This window comes from Microtus oregoni, unplaced genomic scaffold (genome assembly GCF_018167655.1).
Source record: "Microtus oregoni isolate MIOR12 unplaced genomic scaffold, Mior012 000152F_ref0000281, whole genome shotgun sequence".
Classification (NCBI taxonomy): domain Eukaryota; kingdom Metazoa; phylum Chordata; class Mammalia; order Rodentia; family Cricetidae; genus Microtus; species Microtus oregoni.
Window position 1 is genome coordinate 665,512 of NW_024544803.1, and position 20,650 is coordinate 686,161.

At 35.4% G+C, this 20,650-nt stretch overlaps 1 protein-coding gene across 1 annotated transcript in view; it reads right to left on the reverse strand.

Moving 5' to 3' along the window:
- Positions 1-20,650, reverse strand: part of LOC121444997 (AMME syndrome candidate gene 1 protein) — a 149,929-nt gene that overhangs the window by 36,649 nt on the left and 92,630 nt on the right. The window contains exon 4 of the mRNA XM_041646963.1: positions 16,102-16,212. Coding sequence (XP_041502897.1) covers positions 16,102-16,212 — 111 coding nt within the window. The remainder of the gene's footprint in view (positions 1-16,101; positions 16,213-20,650) is intronic.

Sequence of the window (20,650 nt, forward strand, 5' to 3'; positions counted from 1 at the left end):
AGCCACATCAGCCTCAGAATCCACATAACTGAACAGAGAAGTTCAGCTTTATGAAGGTTTCAGATGCAGTCATGTTCAATACTGGCATTACTCTGGTAAGCCAACCCTTCTTGAGGCCAAGGGAAGATCCATTTGCTGCTTGAAGACCAAATAATTTTGGCCTTCATTCAGACACTTGTTCTATTAAAGATAGTTTGACTAGTTGTCTAGAAATACAACTTCTAGTAAAATATCCTAAAATGCTAGGATATTGCTGACATGAAACTTAAATTAAAATTAAGAGTAGACGGCCAATCAGACAATAGGAACACATCTTATTTTGACAAGAAAGGACAACTAAGAAATAGCCACACAATGATTCATTGATAATGTCTTCTGGAAAAATGATTCTGAGACAAGAGGGGAAACTATCAAAATATAAAATGAACTCACGCTGACTGTGATGGTGCATGTCTGTCATCCGAGCACTTGACTTGGGAAACTGAAGCAGAAGGATCATGGATTAGGGGCCAGCCTATATACTACACAGTGAGACATTGTCTCAAAAGTCAACACAAGCATTTGAATCACTTGTGCTAGACCTTCCAAATGTACCTAGACAGAAAGCAATGGAAAAGAAGAGTTTATATACAGTTACCTGGTACTAAGGTCTAGTTTGATGTCTTTTAATTTATATTACTACTTGTATTCTGCTCATGGGGTTTCGTTTAGGTGCAGGTGGTACACGGCTCTTTCATACCTACATGTTTCAGAAGCCACTGATAGAATCTACACACCCATCCAGCAGGAGATGGCACAACACCCCAAATTCCTGAAGGCTGAAAAATGGACAAAAACAAAGGGACTGTAAAGAGGGTCTAGAAGATTATATTTATTCCAGGAAATTTCATATAGGGATGAGTACAGGCCACTCAAGGGAATGTTGATGCCAACAGGATTTTCTCACAGGAAAAGACTTCTAGAAGGTTGCCCTCCCAGCAATATCTACAGATGAACATTCCTGCTTTTCCATTCACCTTTTCTATAAATTGCAACTCTGCTATAGGCAAGGCAGAAACAAATTGAGAGTTCTTTTCCTTCTTGGTTCTGACTAAAATGGTAAATAAATTCACACTTTTTCATTTTTCTTTCTAACACAGTGACATGAGTACTGCCTGGTCTCACTACTATCCTAAAAGAACAAAACACTACCAATTTCTGGCCTAGCATCTCCAGCCACTTGCTGGTTTTGCGTTCAGAGCAGCATTAATTTGCCATGTTGCCATGAGCAAGTAAGAAAGCCCAAATATGTGAAATGACAGTATCATACACTGGTAAAATTCCTTGAAAATCTAAGAGATAAGTAACATGAATAATGTCCCCCCAAAATCTATCAGTTTTATTAAAATTACAGGCAATATGTGAATAAAAATAAAAAAGATGTTTTCACTGCCAAATTTAAAAATATCTAGCCTGATAACAGGGTTCCAGATATATGATTTGGCGCAGACAAAGAAAAGTTCTTATGTGGATCAGAAGAAAATGCAGAAGATGTTCAATAATGCCTTTATTTCAAAGGTTTCTGTTATTCTTTAACTCAATAATTTAAAGACAATCCATCTATAAAAATACTACTATAATTTTAAGTATTTTAATTTCTCTATTATTCCCCAAATCTCCAATAAAGAAAGCATTATTCAAAAAACGGATTCTTATACATCTAAATATGGTAAAAGAGGCATAAGCTTGATACCACATATACACAATTCCTTCCTGAAATACATTTTTTTTTATTTTTCTATGAGGAAAATGTCAGTCATAGGTACATTGATGTTCCATTTATAAAACTGTTTCTTCTTTTATGTTACCTTTTCTTAAGAGACTAATTACAAGGCAAAAGGGAAGAAGGAAAGAAAATGAAAGCAATGTTTGACCTAAATTACCTAGAAATCTGGGCTATTTACTTAATTATAATTTCTAAGAAATGGACTAACTTCTGACTCTCCAAATAAGGCTTCCATGTGACCAGGTGTAGAGAAGAGCAGAGTCAGGGTGACTCTGCACAGTTCCCCTATGGGAAATCTTCCCCCAAAGCCCTCAAAGTCATAGATTTCAGAGTCATACCTTCGTAGAAATTGAGAATTGAACTAGTATTCCATGTAAATCTGTTGAGGTTAGCTGCACACCTTACACAGAAAGAGAAATCAAAGCGTTTAGACTGACATTTCTAATGAGAAGCCAAATGAGAAGCTCTGACTGGAGTACGGGAGTTCATAAGACCTAAGTTGACTAAGAAGATTGCTGTGAAGGAAAAAAAAGCATATATACGGAAATAATACCTTGGGATTCTAAAAGACAACCCAGGAGAAGAGAAATTATACTGGAACAAACAAACTGGGGATACAAGGGAAGTTGTGGGAAACTAGGAGTTGAGAAGCTGACTGCCCAAAGGAGAAGAATGCTTACTCAAAGATTTTTTTCCATCTGACATGAGACTGGATGATTAGTTGAGTGAATGAAGCAAGAATCTATATAAAGAGAAAGGAGTGAAGTTATTGGAAGAAGAGCCGTGTAGGACTGTGTTTTGGGATGCAAGTTTTGGAGTTTGTATCCGAGTTAAATCTAGGTGCTATTGTATATTTGCTGTTTTCCAGTAAAGTTGAGTTTTCCTTAGCCTTGGATTTCTCCAACTATATATAACATACGCGATATAATTTCAGCTTGATACGGTTTCCAAAGAGATTAAACGAAGCAATGTATAAAACACTTAGTAAATGTCCAGTACATAGAAAATAAAGGTTATTACTATGATTAGGAAAAATAACTATTATTATGTTTGAGACATTGTTTTTATTATGTATTTTTATTAATACAATATATATTGATCATATCCATGCCCCCAGTCCTCCTTCCATATATCTCTGGGTGTGGGATCACCACTTAGAGTGTGGTTAATCTACCAGGAGCCACACCCTTAACAGAAACGGACTCTCCCTCCCTCAGAAGTCAGCAACTGTCAATAGCTCCTGAGGAATGGAAGCTTGTGTACATTTCCCACTACTGAAGATATTTTTGATAAAAAAGGAAACCTACCACAATAAACAAGGTTTTTTTCAAGTTCTTATAATAGCTTCTATTACTGCAGGTTTAAAAGATGATTATTCTTATTTATTTAGTGTGAATGTATACACACACACACACACACACACGTGTAGAGGTCAGAGGACAAATTATAGTGGTCAGTTATCTCCTTTTACCAAGTGGGTCCAAAGAATCAAATTCAGGTCATTCAACTTGGAAGCAAGTGTCTTTACTCACTGAGCTATCTTGCTGGCCTAGGCTCTACATTGTACGGAAATAATGGCAAAAACATGATGCAAGGCATGTAGCTTAAGAGTTAGTCTTTACATTATGAAATGGTTCATTTATTATAGCATTCCTTGAAATCACATACATGCTAGATAAAACTAAAATACATAAATGTGCATACCCATATGTCTTCTATCATGTAAATATAGTCCATGATAGTGTCAGAAGGCCTGTGTTCTACCTCTAGTTCCAATTCTCTGTCATGAAGTTTTAGGAAAGCTGAAAGATATAGCTGTGATTCTAGCTTGAAATCTCGGGATTCTACTGCCCATATGACTCTAAAAGTTTAAGATAGTGAGAAAAGTTGTGACGGCAGGAGCTTCAAAGGTTTTAAAACAAGGGGCCAGTTAAAATTCTTATGGATGGGTAGAAGAAATTCAATTGTAAAACTTTTATCTTACTACTCCTAAACTTCTGAAGATGAGGATATTACTCAGAGGTTAAGTTTGACCACTGCTAGTTAATATGGCTTTCATGAAGAAGAATGTGCTACAGGCAGTCTGTGGCTTCTGGCATTCAAACTAACTGGTTTCTAGTGAAAGAATAACGAGGCAAGGTTAAAGGTGTCCAAAAATGAAATGGTCTACTTAGCTGGTTGTAAGCTCCAAGTCAATGGAAATAACTGAGACAGAAACTAAATGGTCATCACTTGGAAGATTTAAAAGCAAACCAAGTAAGGACTGGCCCAGAAGACTTCTAAGGGTCTCTTCCAGCTCCATGGTCCTACAGTAAGTATCAGTTCATATGGAGCTTCTTCCATCACTTAAAGCTATTAAAATGAGATAGTCAGTTTTATGTTAATCTGCTCTGTAAAAGGTTCTGTGCCCAGTTCCTGTCCTACAGTTCAATCAAACTGCAACTGGCCTTAAACCAACTCTTCACTATCATTAACTTCAGCATCTCTTATTGGCTCAAGTATATTGACAGCATTGAAAGGTAACAGAAGCCAATAGAGGCAGATAAAAAGGAAGAAAGAAGACATGGGTATCAGGACCAAATAAGGTTGCTACCAAGCAGTGAGACTGGTTTGTGTTTATATGCTTTGACATGGCTTGGTAAACTACCATTAAGGGCAATTTTATATCAGAGAGACAAACATATAAAGTCAATAATGATAATCTGGTGGGTTAAATATTTACAAGAGAGGCCGGAACAAAGTGCTGTGGGAACACAAAAGACTAACCAGTTTTGCTGGGGAGTGTCAAAGAAATTTCATAGAGGAAGTAACAAGCAAGCTGGGGCTTGAATAATGAGTAGGAGTTGGGTGGAAGTGGGGCAAGGCATGGCTGGCAGAGGAAAAAAAGGTTCAAAGCCAGAAAGACCTGAAAGAAGATACATAGAAAATGGCGAATAACAATGCATGGCTGGATTGGAAGGTTGCGGCTAGGTAGGGTATGCTGCTTAAAAGAATAGGCCTTCTTCTGTATGGCCAGAGGGGAAAGAGTAGCTCCTTTAAGCAGTGCCGTAGACTGTGTCACCACAGCAACTCTGGAGACTGCTCTGAAATGGTTTTGACAAGAAGCATGTGAGCCCTATGAGTCAAAATCAGAGCCTTGAGTAAAAAGTGGCATAAACGTTTGAGATTGAGAGATGAACGGAGGACCCACTTGATAGTGCAGAACCAGCTAAGACAATTGACTGGTGACATTTTGTTCCATGTCACATTGTGTGTGTGTGTGTGTGTGTGTGTGTGTGTGTGTGTTTGTGCATTTAAAGGAGGATTTCATAAACGAAAATGAGAGGGTAACAGATTATATTGTCATTGATTTTTTTAATGATGGTTTTTGTCTTTTCATACAATAAGAACTCCTGCTAATAATTTACATGCGCAAGAGATAAAGGAAAACCTAAACTCCTACAAGTATATTTAAAATTTTATTTGTTCATTTTTCTTATTATTTAATGTCAAACGTAGAACCAGAATATACCGATGCTATATATAAATATGCCTCCTAATTTTCACAAGAAAACTATCACACTGGTATCATCTCTATTTTACAACTAAAGAAACTAAGACACCATAGAAGTTCTTTAGCTTTTCTAATTTCACAAAGGTAAGGACCGGGGTAACCAGCACCGCAATGCAGTTACTGCCTGCTCTGAAACTCCAGCTCTTTTCTTAAACACAGCCTCTTTTCTTAAAAATTAAATATAAAAAACCTGTAAATTAACAGGCAAATATTGTTATTACCAATCAGAAAGACAATTCTAAGTTATTTACATTGAGATGTAAAGAGAGTCAATGAGGTAAGGACATTGCTATCTGGGAGAAGATCTGTCCAGGTTGAGAAAATGGTATGTGCAAATGCCCCGAAAAGGAACTGTACTTCACACAGTCAAAGAAAAACAAAGAAGGCAACAGGCTAGGGCAACTGGAGGGACATAGGAAAAGCAAAGCAGAAGATTAGGAGAAAGGGAAGCAAACAGAGCACTGTAACATTGTAGAATATTAATTTTACTCTGAGTCAATTATAGATTGTATAATGATACTGGCTTTTACTCTAGGTAGAAAGGAGTAGACAGAAATCTTGTCTCAGAGGGAGAGGCTAGCTATGCCAAAAAGTGTCTGTGGCTACACTGGCTAAAGGGTGAAGTATGCTGCTCTTAGCAATAATAAAACCTATCAAGTGGAAGAGGCAATTGCACAGGAGAGCACACAGTTTGAGACCACAGACACCCACTTCAGTGAGCTGCTACCTGAGGCACAGGAACATCTCCACCCACAAAAGATGAGCACCTTAAAATGTAGCCTTTTAAGATGTACTTTTAAATGAGAAGCAATTGTACTTGATGGATTTTGCACCCTGGTAAATTTAATCTAATCCCACTGAAATATTTAACAGTGAAACTACTCTTACTAATTCTAGCCACTACTCTCTCCATTAGAGGTGGGAACTCTGAGAAGTAATAAAAAATTTCTTCGGGATTTGAAGTCCAGATTTTCTTTCTTTTTTTTTCCAAAGTATTTTCAGGCTTGTTGAAGACCAACCTACGTTCTCTGTTTTCCTTCTACTCCAAAGACCGAGAAACCTTTCTCCCCAAAGTCATATAGTCCCTCTTAAAAGAGCTTTCGAAAATAAATCACCAAGTTTTAATAGGCATACTTTTTCTTACAGAGTCAAAGCAAATATTAACTCTTCTCAAGACGGTTCAGTGTTAGAAGTCTTGCTGTAGCCCGTCAGAGATCATGTTTGGGTTTTATACTTGACCGTGCACAAGCTCTTGCCTGAGCTTTACCTGTCAACTACCTGGGCCTGGGTACAGGATGCTATGTGGAACAAACAAAACAAACTGCCCGAACTGGAACTTGAATCAATGACCTTATTAGTAGCTTAAGTCTAGCCTAGTGAATGTTCACTCCTTTTCGTGTGCAATCATGCCCCGCTATTCCAAAGAATTTTCTGAATCTACTTAAGTAAATCAGTTCCCCTTATCTAGGGAGTATCAAAAGGTCATCTTTTAAGAATGACTTAGGTTAAAAGCAGTCTGCAAAGTAAAAGGAAATTCTCTGTCCTGTCACTGCCAACAAAGTGGCTACCATTGGAACCTTTTAAACTGACTTTGTGGAACACATAAAGCAGGCTAAGGGTAGCTGGGTATAGCAACAGGAAACTGAGCTCTCAGAAATCCCTGTAATTAAAGCTTCTGTAGAATTTTCTATATGAATTTTTCTTATTTTTTCTCTTTTAGTCTACAAAAGGACACAAATTAGTATTTCAATGTGGCAATGTTAAAAAAAAATTGGGAGGTGGTGGAAATGGGGACAATATGTGCTAATCTCATTTAAACAATGTCCCTACAGTTTGAATGTGGATATATAGGTTCATTTTGTGAGCTGAAGTAAGGTTGTTAAATTAATAAAATGAGGCTGGAGAGATGGCTTAGTGGCTAATAGTACTTGTTGCTCTTGCAAAGCCCTTGGGTACGTCTCCCAGACCCCCCACAGTAGCTCATAACTGCCTGTAATTCAAGTTCCAGAGGATCCAATGCCTATTTCTGATCTCTCCAGGCACCAGGCACACACATGTGCTGCACATATTTGTAGGCAAAACATTCATACACATAAAAATAAATAAATCTAAAAAGTAATAAAAATGTTTTCTGATCACAACCAATTATTAGGTAGCACTTTTATATTCTTCATGTTAAAGATTTTAAATATACTAAGAAGTGTACTACATAATTTCTCTCCACATATATATGTATATGAATATATGCATATAATTTAATTTTGTTAACTAGAAGCAATTCAAACAATATAGCTCTTTGGTACCTTCATTTTATACCCAATATTTGTGATTTGTTTAAAAGTGAAAATAAAATGTAAAAACATCTGGAAGCTGTTTCTAAGAAAAATATATTCTTGATGCAACATGAAAGGCTAACACAGTGTTTGGCCTTAGAAGGACAACAAACTGTTATTAGCAATAAAAAAAGAACTTTCTTCCAGTGACTGCTACTTTGAATGAACACATATGAAACACTTTACAGTCTGAGAGAAGGGCAAGGATCACAGAGAAAGACTTTCTTTTTGCCTTTTAAGGAAATCTTTTCAAAAGCATTTCTCATGCTCAAAAAAAAAACATAGCTAAAAATTTAATATGAAATTGCCACACCCAAACCTCAACATTTATTATTTTAAACCACCCAGATCACTACAGGCATCGCTCCTACTCCCCCATCCCTAAATGTGGAAAAAGTGTATTGTTTGTGTCAGATTCTGGAATAATCTTGAGCTTACATCAATATGTCTATTTTATTCTTCCCGGAGAGGAGACACAAATATGTTTTCTTGCTGGTGAAGGTGCTACATACTCAAACACTTTAGAACCAGTATTTATCACTGAAATATTCAGACCAAATAAATCCACTTTTAAAGCCAGCCATGGAGGCGCAGGTCTGTAATTCCAGATACTCCAGAGACTGTGGTAGGAATATCATGAGTTTGAGGCTGAACTGTACACGTAAGAAGACTCTGTAACTCCCCCTAAAAAAGCAATATACATATTAAGTAACTGAGTATAATTTTAGGCCTCATTTAATACAATAATGCCAAATAATAATTATATTCTAATATAGCTTTACCAATTCAATATTTCATCAGAAGAAATGAGACCTCTGGATTCTTAGAAAAGAGGGTGAATATCAGCTTATACTACAACAAAATATGAATTAACTTTTAATGTAAATGGATCAGAGAAAAAACATTAATTTTTGTCATCATCTGTCAAACAACAGGGCTATGATTTAACTTAGTTCTAGATATTTTTTGGTAGTGTGTGCTTGTATTTGTATGCGTGTGTATGTGTGTGTGCATACTTATGTATGTATATGCATACACACATTTTTTGAAATAAATTATTTAATCTTGAAAAATTTAATGTGCATAAGTGTTTTGTCTGCATATATGTGTTGCCCATGGAAGCTAGAAGAGTACTTCTCTAGAGCTGGATTTACAGATGATTGGGAGCCACCATGTGGGGGTTGGGAATTGAACTCAGGTCATCTGGAAGGGTAGCTATTACTTTTAACTGCTGAGCCATCTCTCTAGCCCAACACAAACACTTTTACAAGTCTTTTTATTTCAAAAGATTTTTTTTTCATACTAAGTTCATTTCCCCTTTTTAAAATATGATGTGCTGGGCATGGGGATATATGACATTAATTCCAGCTCTTAGAAAGTAGAGGCAAGTGGCTCTTTGTGAGTTCAAGACCAATGTGTTCTCTTTTATTTTGTATTTTTTTTGTTTTGTTTTTGGTTTTTCAAGACAGGGTTTCTTTGGAACTTTGGAGCCTATCCTGGAACTTGCTCTGTAGACCAGGCTGGCCTCTAACTCACAGAGATTTACTTGCCTCTGCCTCCCGAGTGCTGGGATTAAAAGCATGTACCACCATTGCCCGGCCAAGACCAGTGTGTTCTATATATCAAGTTTCGTTGTAGTCAAAGCTACATAATGAGACCTTGTCTCAAAAGAACAAACAAAAACATTAAATGTTATTCATCTCTTGAAATATCCAAAATCATATATAAGGTTACTTGGCTGACAACACTCTGAATACATCCTTGTAGAAAAAAATCATATACAATAATTTACATCTAGAAAAACAACTGGCTAGTTGAAATAATTGTATAAACTGCATTAAGGGTGTTTCTGTTTTATCACAATGCAAAGTATCTGTGTTCATCTCTCTTGTCTCTCAGACAAAAACCTATTCTGCTTAGTACTGTAATTATTTATTTACCTTTTTTCTCCTACTATGTCATAAATTCCTACGGCAAAACACAGATTCAGGAAGAATAATTTAAACATGCTTAAAAAGGGGAAATATCAACATCCCAGGAGCAAAGAGGTTAAGTTCACAGATGTATGTAAGAATACAGTGAATTTCTTGTATTTCACTCTTTGCCTGTCAAAGTCAAGAATCAAGAGGCCTGACATGGAAAAAGCTCCATTTGCAGCTCTCTGGCAGCTTTTTTACAGACCACCCTTTTTGCTTTTCTGCCCTAAAGCATTGTGCCTGTGGCACTTAATCAAAGCAGCAGGGGAAATCCAAGTGGAGACGCAGGAGATCTGAAAGATGTGATAGGGAATTAGAATCTGATACATTCAGTGCATTTAATTTCTACGGCAGGAGGTGCTAGATGAGTTCAGACAATTCCCTCTAATTCAGGAGCCATTAGCCATACTGGGAATGGTTCATGCTCTTTCGTTTCCCTTTCCACATTCTGCTGGCCAATCTTTTTGGCCACATCTCTGCACATTAGCACAACCTTGGGATAATGAAAAGAGTGCATTAACCCAGCAGCTAAAATGAAGATCTCAGATTTCTGCAGCTAAGTATCTTCATCATGCGTTCCTAAGGGTAATAGTGAATAAAGAGCATATGACCATCTAGGTTCCAAACTGTACCTTAAGTTAAATACTCTATAAAATCTGGCAAATTTTAACTTGGTAATTGCGCTGAAATGACGACAGTAGTTGTGAGAACCCGGACCATCCTCCTTTTTGCAAAGGGTAGAACATAGATTATAAATTAAGGTAATTAAGTTTACATTGTATTTCTAATAAATCTCTTTTTCCCAAAGCATACTTGAGCTGGGAGTCTTGCCATAGACACAAAAATAGTTTGTCCTCAACATCTCAGGAATGAGCTGCTATGACAATAATGTACAGTCAGAAGCAACTCACTGACTAAAAATCAATCTTGGTGATGCTAATGTAAGGACCAATATAACACAAAAATAGAAAAGAATTTGTTTAATTTAATTATTCACAATGAGCCATGTGTATTGCTAAAATAATCAATCACGAGAATTGGTGCATAATAGTCTATTCTGTCTGAGTGGAAAAACATAATTATGTTGCTTTACAATGGTTGTAAATGCATACTACTCTACAAAAAAAGAGAGATTATGCCACCAAATATAAAAGAAAATTCAGTTTACAATGTGTCTAGTCACGCAGAAGTACCCAATCTAAATAAGACCTTTCAAAGAAAAGTAAAAAGCAAAGCTTGTTTGGAATTTTCAATATCTTAAACAATCTAATCAAAAGCAAACATTTTGTAACTTGCAAACAAACCCCTCGCTTGCTTTTCTTGTTATTCCATTTCAGCATACACACATATATGTACATATACACATCACTCAGGCGCACAGACTCAAAGAAAATCAAACTCAAAATCAAAGCGGACTCTTTTCCTTTTATATGGTTACTCCATTTCTTAGAAAGAACTAAACCTCCACTGCTAATTTCTGAGAATTCAGAGCACAACAAAAGCAACATAGTGAGGATTCCAGCTCCAGGTCCAGTCATAAGGCACATAATTAGCTGTTCAGAGAAGACATCTATGGACATTGAAATAGAAGAGGAAAAAGACAGTCATCTTGTAAGTGTGGTGACTGGTCTCATCCCTGTCCATACTAAGTACCAGTCATTTCTGTATTCTAAAATACAATGTTTTCATCATAGATTTATATAAAGAATTAGAGCTGTGCTTTCAAAAGCAATTTATAAGACACTTTCACTGACTGAGAAGATTGCATTCCTCTCTTAATCCTAATTCTCCTACATACAAAAGTATGTTTTTAAGTAGCAAAAATGATCTTTCTATTTTCTAGCTTATAAAAGCTATAAATATACATAAATACTAAAGCTATTGGTTTAAAAAATGGTACACACTATAGACTACCCTTATTCACAAATGACTATTTAAAGTATAGGCACTGCAAAAGAAGGAACTCATGTACTTCACCGCCAGTCTGTATTTTATGAACGTTTATCTGTGACTCTCAGCTCGACATCCTGCTTCTTGCTCACTATATCTTTCCTGCTTTTGTCTAAATGAGCCTCCCAGGAGAAGGAAGGAGAAGGAAAAGGTTGTCTTCCTCCAAGTCCCACATCATAATTGTCACAAAGTTTTCATACTTTGTAATTATGTATTTCTATCATTGGGAGAAAATCACCAGCCGATTTATAAAGTCTTGTTTCCATTTAAAAGAACTAAAAATTTCAATTAAGCAAACACTTTGACGATGAAAATTTTCAATTAAAAACTTCATTTATGAATCAAAACTTAATCCAGGATAAATGGTTCATTAAAAAAAACTGGTAATTTTTAAAGAACTATTTGAAAAGATTAATGGCTTCTAAGAAGCTATGTGACTGTCATGCGGGAGAACTATCTTCTAATGGAGTACTCAGGTATTTAGCATGCCCATCTCTATTGCAGCATTAGTCACCATAGCCAAAAAGTAGACACTTACCATGGGGAAGATTAAACTGTTCTGGAGCTAAGCAGTGGTGACGATTACACAACAACATGAAAGGTATTTATGATCACAAAAATGTATACTTTAAAATTATAAAATATTTTATTTACATTTTACCAGAATAAGAAAAGGTATAACTGTAAACTGAATATTTACCTAATCATGGATGAAGATAACAAATAACTAGATATTCTCTTTTTTAACCTACCTGTTATTAAAGAGTGGGTTATCATTCTACTGCCCTACTTGCTCCCTGGTTAATACCTTCCCAGAGCCCTAAGTTCACCTGATTCTATTTGTTTGGTTGTGAGGTGCGGACTTTATGATGTGGAGACTAGACTCCCAAAAGAATCACTATTTGCTATGTTTAGAAATTCTGAGTTCTTCTTGATGTCTAGTCTATGCAAACAAAAATTACAAGTTCCTATCTCAAAGTAGTATTTATATAAGCATTTTTCTTTTATATAATAACAATTCAAATAAACTTTATTCATAACTCTTCACTAGAATTTTTGAAAAATTGTTGATTACTGACTTATTAAATTCATGGTAACATTTTGAGTTCATTATTTTCATGATAAAGCTAGAAATAAAATCAGAATAGTAATTTTACTTGTGTTTATAAGATCTTATTTTAATGTAACTTAATGAAAGTTTCCATTAAGGGAACACATGACAGAGATTTGGGTATATATGTCACAGTGAAAAATATGTAGTCAGTTGCTCTTTGGGCTGGAGAGGGAGGGGGAGAGGAGTGGGGGGAGGGGGAGAAGGGTGGGAGGAGGGGGAGAGAAATGGGAGGCTGGGAGGAGGAGGAAATTTGTTTTTTTTTCTCTTTTCTCAATAAAAAAAAGTTAAAAAAAAAAAAGAAAAATATGTAGTCAGTCCATGGCCTAAATTTGAATATGAGTTCTGCCACTCACTAGATGCATGACTGAGTAAATTATTTAAATTCTTTAATCTCCAATTCCTCACTAAAAATTTAGGTATTAATACCTAATAGTTATTATGAGAGAAGCACAAATGTCTAACACAGAAATAGCTTAACAACAGCATAGCATGTAAGAAACAAACGCACTGCTGGAGGCAGGCGAGGATGAGAGATGAGCTCAGCACCTCACTGCTTAATGATGCCTGCCTGAGGATGGATGCAAGGGGAGAAGGAGTCATTGTCTTCAGTTGCGTAGCAACTAGTAAGACCACCAAGCTTCAATACATAGTTCCAAACTCATGGTCATACAGACAATCCAGGTTAAACTCAGTGGGTCATAAACAAAACAGAGACATGGATGTGGAAAAAAGACTTGTAGGGAAGGAGGAGATTGACAGTGATCCGGAGATAAAGAAAGTAGGGTAACGATCAGGATGTAAGACTGTCAAATAACAAATTTAATTAACCAAAAATTATTTATCTGTAAAAACACTAATTCAAAATACATTTCTCTAGACACTCACACATTCAAACACACATACACACACAGGGGTGGGTATGTAAGCATGCTTTTGGGATAATAAAGCACTGTAATATTAAAACTTCTCAAAATGAATTCATACAGTTTGTGATTTTAAAATGAATTTAAACACATTAAATTTTTATAAGATTTCTTTTGTTTATATCTTTCAAATAACATGATTTGTAATATGTTAATTAGATTATATTGCACATAAAATGGGAAGCAAACCAGATGCATATATGTATATATAGAAAACACAAAGTAAGTATATATACATACATTCCTTTTCAATGTACTATATACAATTTAAGGAAGCTGTAGAGAAATACAAGGAAAAAGGTTGAAAAGTAAACAGGATGTTCCCAGCCACCGACCACATGCAATGAGAGTAAAAAGGTACATAAAAGCAGGCACATTTTTAATTGTGTGAAAAATTCAATCAGTTCACATTAATGTAAAAAAAATTCACCAGCACAGAAGAGTTGGATATTGTCATCTCCCAGGCAAAAATCAAGTTGTTACCAGTGACTACTGCCACAAAAGATTTTAAAGTATGGAATATTTGATAATGGAATTTCTTCCACAATTTCACTTAAAAGCACAAAGAAACTCTATACTATAAATTGTGTGTATATAAACATAAATAAAAATTATAATTTATAACACTTGTAAATTTCATCACAGGCTCGTGTTTACAATGTTGTATTTCTTGGAATTCTAACAGCATAAGACTCTGGAGTAGAAGGAGAAAGGGGATCTGTAGTCAAATAAACTGTGGTCTAGAAAATGCTGCATTATATAGTTTTAGATTTAAAACAAGACTTACACACAAGGGCCTGAAACTTGCTGCAATCAAGGAGAGCTTTTTACATTTATTAACTGGTAATGGTGTTTCCCAAGTTCACCTGGCACAGAACTTTCTTTCTCAGGAAATGTCAAGGAGCCAGTATGCCTCCTAACAAGTTACTTTGGGAAAAGTCTAATAAATTATCCATTACGTGTAGTAAACAAGCAATTTCATTTGTACCTGTTTCCTCAAAATGTAGTCACTTAAAGAACTGATTAAGTCCCCAAATGAATCTATCTTATTTTATATTGAAAAATATTTATTTCAAGGGTAGCATTTATACTCTTTAGTGAACTGGAGTTCTTTTCAAAATATAGAGGATGGATAGATAGATAGATAGATAGATAGATAGATAGATAGATAGATGCATACATAGGTTAAGTAGAAAGGATAGTTAGGTAGATAGGTAGATGGATGGACAGATGGATGGATGGATTGATGGATGGATGGATGGATGGGTGGGTGGATGGACGGATGAATGGATGGATATACAGGAATAAAAATATTTTATCTCTCACAAACTTTGTGCTGTTTAATCAAGTTCAAACACCCAGATTCTCACAGTTAAAAAGAGACAACAATAAATGTGTTCCCAACCTACTGCTTATTTTTTTCTTGCAATTCACTATGCATTGAGAAAACCTTGCAGCTATGAGCTATTACATACCTTCAAACATGAGATTATTAAACTTACAGGTTTTTTTTTTTATTAACTGGTGTTAGAAGTCTGAATTTACACAATTCTGCAGCAAGAAAACAATTTTTTACGTTAATCCTGAAGTAAAATAATCATTTCATTCTAACACCTATACTGAATATATAGAAAAAATACAAGAATTATTATTTTACCCATGAAGTTAGGCAACTTCTCCCAAGTACCAATAGTTAGTTAGCAAGGACCAATTTCTTATTGTACCAATACTGTGTGGATTACAACCATGTGTCAAAGAGCCACACTAAAACATGAAGAAAACCAGGAATTACCTTTAATAATAGCTCATTATTTAAGACATTTTCTTCTTCTGAAATAATTTTGGAACACAATTTGCTAGAAGTTGTGTTTTAAAAAAATAGATGGTATGTTAGATAGCTTTCTGTGAGTTGAGAAATGAAGAGCAACGTCTTAAGAAGTGTAATGAGGCACTCATTACTCTCTCATTGTGTTAGAGGAAACAAAATAAGCAAGCTACAATTAACTTGAGGGTGAAGTGTGAATGTGAATGATTACAGTGCCAGGCTCTGACATCACTTTCTTCCTAGGATTTCTTTTGAAGTTTTAAAGCACATAAAAGTATAGCAAAATGTATGAAATGAAGGAAAAACCACTCTTTTTTTTAAAGGACTAAAGGGGATAGAAATAATACTTTTGGTAACTCATGGACATTTATTTAGTCATTCATTTTCCAGTTACACAAAATAAGATGCCTGCTGGAAGAACCAAAAAGATCACTTTAAAAATCTATGACAAGATATATGTCACCAGAGCATTTTATATAATAATACATAGCAATAATACTTTATTAAGAGAAGTTAATTGGATACCAAAAAGGAAAAAGACTAACAAGAAAGGAGAGAGGAATGTCAATAATTTAGTAAGTGAAAAGGAATTAAAGTATTAGGTTCAAGTATTGTAAGTTTTTTTATAAGTAGATGTAAATGAAACAAAAATTGGTCTTCACCTGGTAAGTGTGTACTCCCTGAGTCCTGAATGCAAATTCATGGCAGAAAAAGTACCTATGCATCCACGCAATCTTTTGTCTCGACCAATCTTCCATGTTACAAACAGTGGGCTGTAACAGAACATAAAATAGGGTAAATCAGTCAATTCAACCAAGCCAGCGTTTACTGAGTATTTACCATATGCTAGGTTAGGTGACTGAGATAAAAGACTAAAGACAAGCCCTCAAGGGGTTCAAGGTTTAGCTCAGTAACAGTGTTTTCTACACTGTGTTGAGATGTCTTCTATACATTAGACACGAATATTAATGTTTTCCCGAAGTATTTTTGTTAATCCTCATCAATAATTCCTCATCAACAATTTTTGCAGATTGAAGATATTAACTTCTTGTTTAAAGACCAAACATGGTAAAATAAAGCACTCAAACTTGGTAATGTTGAAAACAGAGCTTTAACTAATCACCAATGTCTGCAGAATTCCCTGTTTAAAGCTAGATCACTGACTGATTTGTAAGTCTGATTTAGAAAACTGGTAATAGGTAATCAAGCAGCTTTTCTGAAAACACAGGTTTGCAGGAAACCAACGCAGAGGCAGACACAGTCACAGCTAACTAACACAAGGCAGACGAAAAGAAGCATTATAAATCATGCCAAAAATGCCATAAATTAAGCTATAGGGATAGGAAAACATTTCATCAGACCTCATAATCTTCAGTTTGCCCTAGTAAAGTCAGGATGGTTCAGATAGGTGAAGTGAACTGCAAACATTAACTAGGAAATACCCTTAAACGATTAAGTCTGAAAAAATATGCTGCAATTCAAATTACATTATATAATCTACACACTTTAGGACATTTTGCAAAAATATAAATACACCGCAGGTAAAAGGATCTGTATTACTATGAATATTCACAATAATAGTGGCATAATATATTTCTGCTTTCTAAAATATTTAAATTTATGGGACTATACCATATTTTATATATTACTCATTATTCAATAGTGCATTAGAGAACATTCTCACTTTAAAATTAATGCTCTTTGGGAAACAAGATATTCCCTTAAAGACATTTAACCATCCACCTCAAACATTTAAATTATGGCAAGTTCTGACAGATAGGCACAATAGCAGACTAGGTCCCAAACAAATCCCACAGACAAACCAGGGAACACTATGACAATTTCACTTCTTCCACAAACTCAATGTTCAGTAGCACTGAAAACCATTACTGCAGTATCAGGGCAAAGACGACATTCAGGCACCAGATGACTTATACTAAAGGTAGTAAAGTAAATACAAAAAAGGACAGCCCAACTTTTCTGCTTTTCAGCTCTTATGTGCTATATAAAAATAATTTGAGATTATAATCATCCATTTGATTAGCAGTTCTTAAAAGGACAAAAATTAGGTGGGAATTACACTATCATGATCTCTTTTCATTACTCAGAGAAACACTAGCATCTAAAGATTTATACATTCTTTAAGATAAATTTAACCTCTTTATTTTTTCCATTTTCCAACTTAGTGTAGTCCACATCTGCAACCACTCCTATGGACAGCAACATCATCAACTCTTTCTCATCACACTGACTAGACAATATCCCTACAGAAGACAGGTCCTCTGATAGCTTTGACATAGTGAAGTTAGTCATTCTATAATCTATGTAAATCCATGCATCCCAAGTACCATGATGACTTTTCAATAACAGACCAACATCGTATATTCTCATCACCAGTGATTTAAAAAACATAGAAATGTGAGTGAATTTATTTCTTACCAAAACACTTTAAATGAAAGCAATTATTCACCCCACTTCTATTATTTACCCCACTATAATACATACGTGTCATTCTTAAAATAATATAACATCTTCTCAAGTAAATTCTCAAAATACATAGAACAGGAGAACCACACATGCTGAACACTCTTCTGAATGATGAAATATTTTGGGAGGGATTCAACCACATGGTAGGGGAAATTGTATGTCATTTATTATGCTATGCTAATCCTTTGGGGAACTGCTAGTATACGGCCAAGGGTGCTACAGATTGCATTTTTGCAAGGCAGCCTGGGAAGAAAAGGTACTTCACAATAACCCAGGGCATGTGGATCTGAAAAACTTGTACCGGGAATGGGTAGCCTGAAAACAGCCTTTATAACTTGCTGTGGTCTCTTTCAGATGGAACATTCTTTGGATTTTTGACATTATTGAGTATGTGTTCTTAAGAGTTCTCATAACAGGTAAAGTAGATGATGCAAAATTATCTGTTATTTCCTATTTTTTCCTGCCCTAAGCAATACCAACTTTGAGAGTTGAGATTGCAGTAAAGCAGCTGTCAAGAAGGGGAGGGAATGACACCCCTACTAAGATGTTTGAAGATGTAAGAATTCAGACTTTTAATAGACATTAGAAAGTTTTTCTGTAAATGTCTGAGTCTCTCACATGTCATTTACAAACATACATCCAATATCTTTTATCTGTTTTTTTTTTAAAAAAAGGTGTTCACAGACCTAAAAATAAAGTGTCTAAAAGCATCGTTTAATAGGGGAAAAAAGAATCTAGGCAGTTGAGCATTTTAAAAAAGATACTCAACAAACCACTGAGCCCAAAGGTAGCATCATGTGCATAACAATGACACTATCCAGGCAATGCCTGCCGGAACATTCAATGCGAAGTACCTAAAAATAGTAACAACATATTTTCATTCCAAACAGAGGAAATGAATAGGTGATTTCATTCTTAAATATGGTATTATAACATGTATGAGTTCGCCAAAGTACATAAGCTAAGCCACAGCATAAGCAGAATCAGATCAAAGGGAAAAGGGGGTTTCTGAGCCTGCTGAGAGGAGCTATTCAATGACAAGGAATAAAGGAAAATAGTTCATAGTAAGGCAAAGACTGAATGTTTTTGGAAAATGCTTTTGCCATATGGTTTAAGGCCACCTACATACATTGAAAAAAATACTACAAACTACAAGAAAGATCAAAAAATGAGTTGAAATATTAATGGAAATATTTATCTGAGGGTAACCAGATGTAGCTTTTAAAGGAATTATCCTACTTCTGAACATTTTGTACCGTATGTTCTGAGAAACATTTGGAGGTTGAGAAACATTTGGAGGAAAGTAAACCCCATCTCCCTAAGCCTGTACATAGAAACAGGAAACAACCACCTAATCTAGGGGAATCCTCACGGCCAATTGGCAGCCAGTAGTGTCAGATCAAAAGTGGCTCTCAGAAATGTAGCTGTTATGGAACAATAACGGTATAAAGAGCAATATAAATCTGTACAGGATTCTCTGGGTTTCATGCCACTTCCAATGCCCTCTTCTGGGACGGTCTATTGATTTAAGCCACAACACATTGGAAATGTGTTTGTAGGACTGGAATACAATTACATGAGACATCGAAAAAGATGTATTTACTTAACAATAGTGTAGTGCAAAGCCTACCTCTCTGCAAAAACAGAAAATGGTAAGTTTAAAAAGCATAGTCCATGGTGAACTCTCACTTATGTTTAGAATGAAGCTTACAGGTAACAACAGCAACTCAATAATATAAGCCTACTTGCTACGGACATTCAACAAGATATTTATTTTAGAGGCAGATAAAAAGAAAAAGAGAAAAGCCCTGTATCTTAGTTTGTTTCTTATACCATCAAATAATGATTGTCAAGTGTCCTTGGTTTCATCAGCAACTTAGTTCAAAAATCCAATTATGCTCCTTATACCATGCAACTAAACTCCAGGATCCAGGGAGTTTAAGTAAAAATAAAAATGATGGTGCCTTCTTTCCACCACTAAACTAAGAAATTTCTCTTCATATTTCAATGGGAAGTTGTGTGTTTCCTTTCCAAGCCATATAAATTACAGTTTTCATGAGTGTAAAATATGCCAAATATTATTGCATCCTGAATTAGTCAGCAATGGCTGCTATAATAATTATCATAGGCTACATTGCTTAAAGAAACTTTACTTATAGCTTTTTGAGCTAAAAATCTCATGATCCAGGTTATAATCAACTTCAGTTCTTCGAGAACCCTCTTCCAGACTTATAGAAAGCTACGTTGTCCTCACACGCCATTTCCTGTGAGCATGGTGAGGCAGAATCTCCAAGATAGTGAGTACAGCTGTCATGTAAATTACCACAGGGTAAGAAAATTCTATGGAGTCTACACAGTTCACCATATAAATGAGCAGAAGGTCTGGTCTCCTTCCATCCCTCCATCTCGTCTTCTCGGCAGTGCAAAATTAGCTGAAAAGATGACAGGATTCAGTAGAAATGCCAGACCATCTACAAGAGTGGTTCTCAACCTATCTAATGCTGTGACACTTTAATACAGTTCTTCATGTTGTAGTGACCCCAACCATAAAAGTTTGTTGTTGCTTCATAACTGCAATTTTGCTACTGTTATGAATCACAAGGTTAATATCGGTGTTTTCCAATGGTTTTAGGAGACCACTGTGAAAAGGTTGTTTGAACCCAATGGGACACAACCCACACTGATCTAATAAAAGATCAACACCAATTTACAAGTCTTCAAACT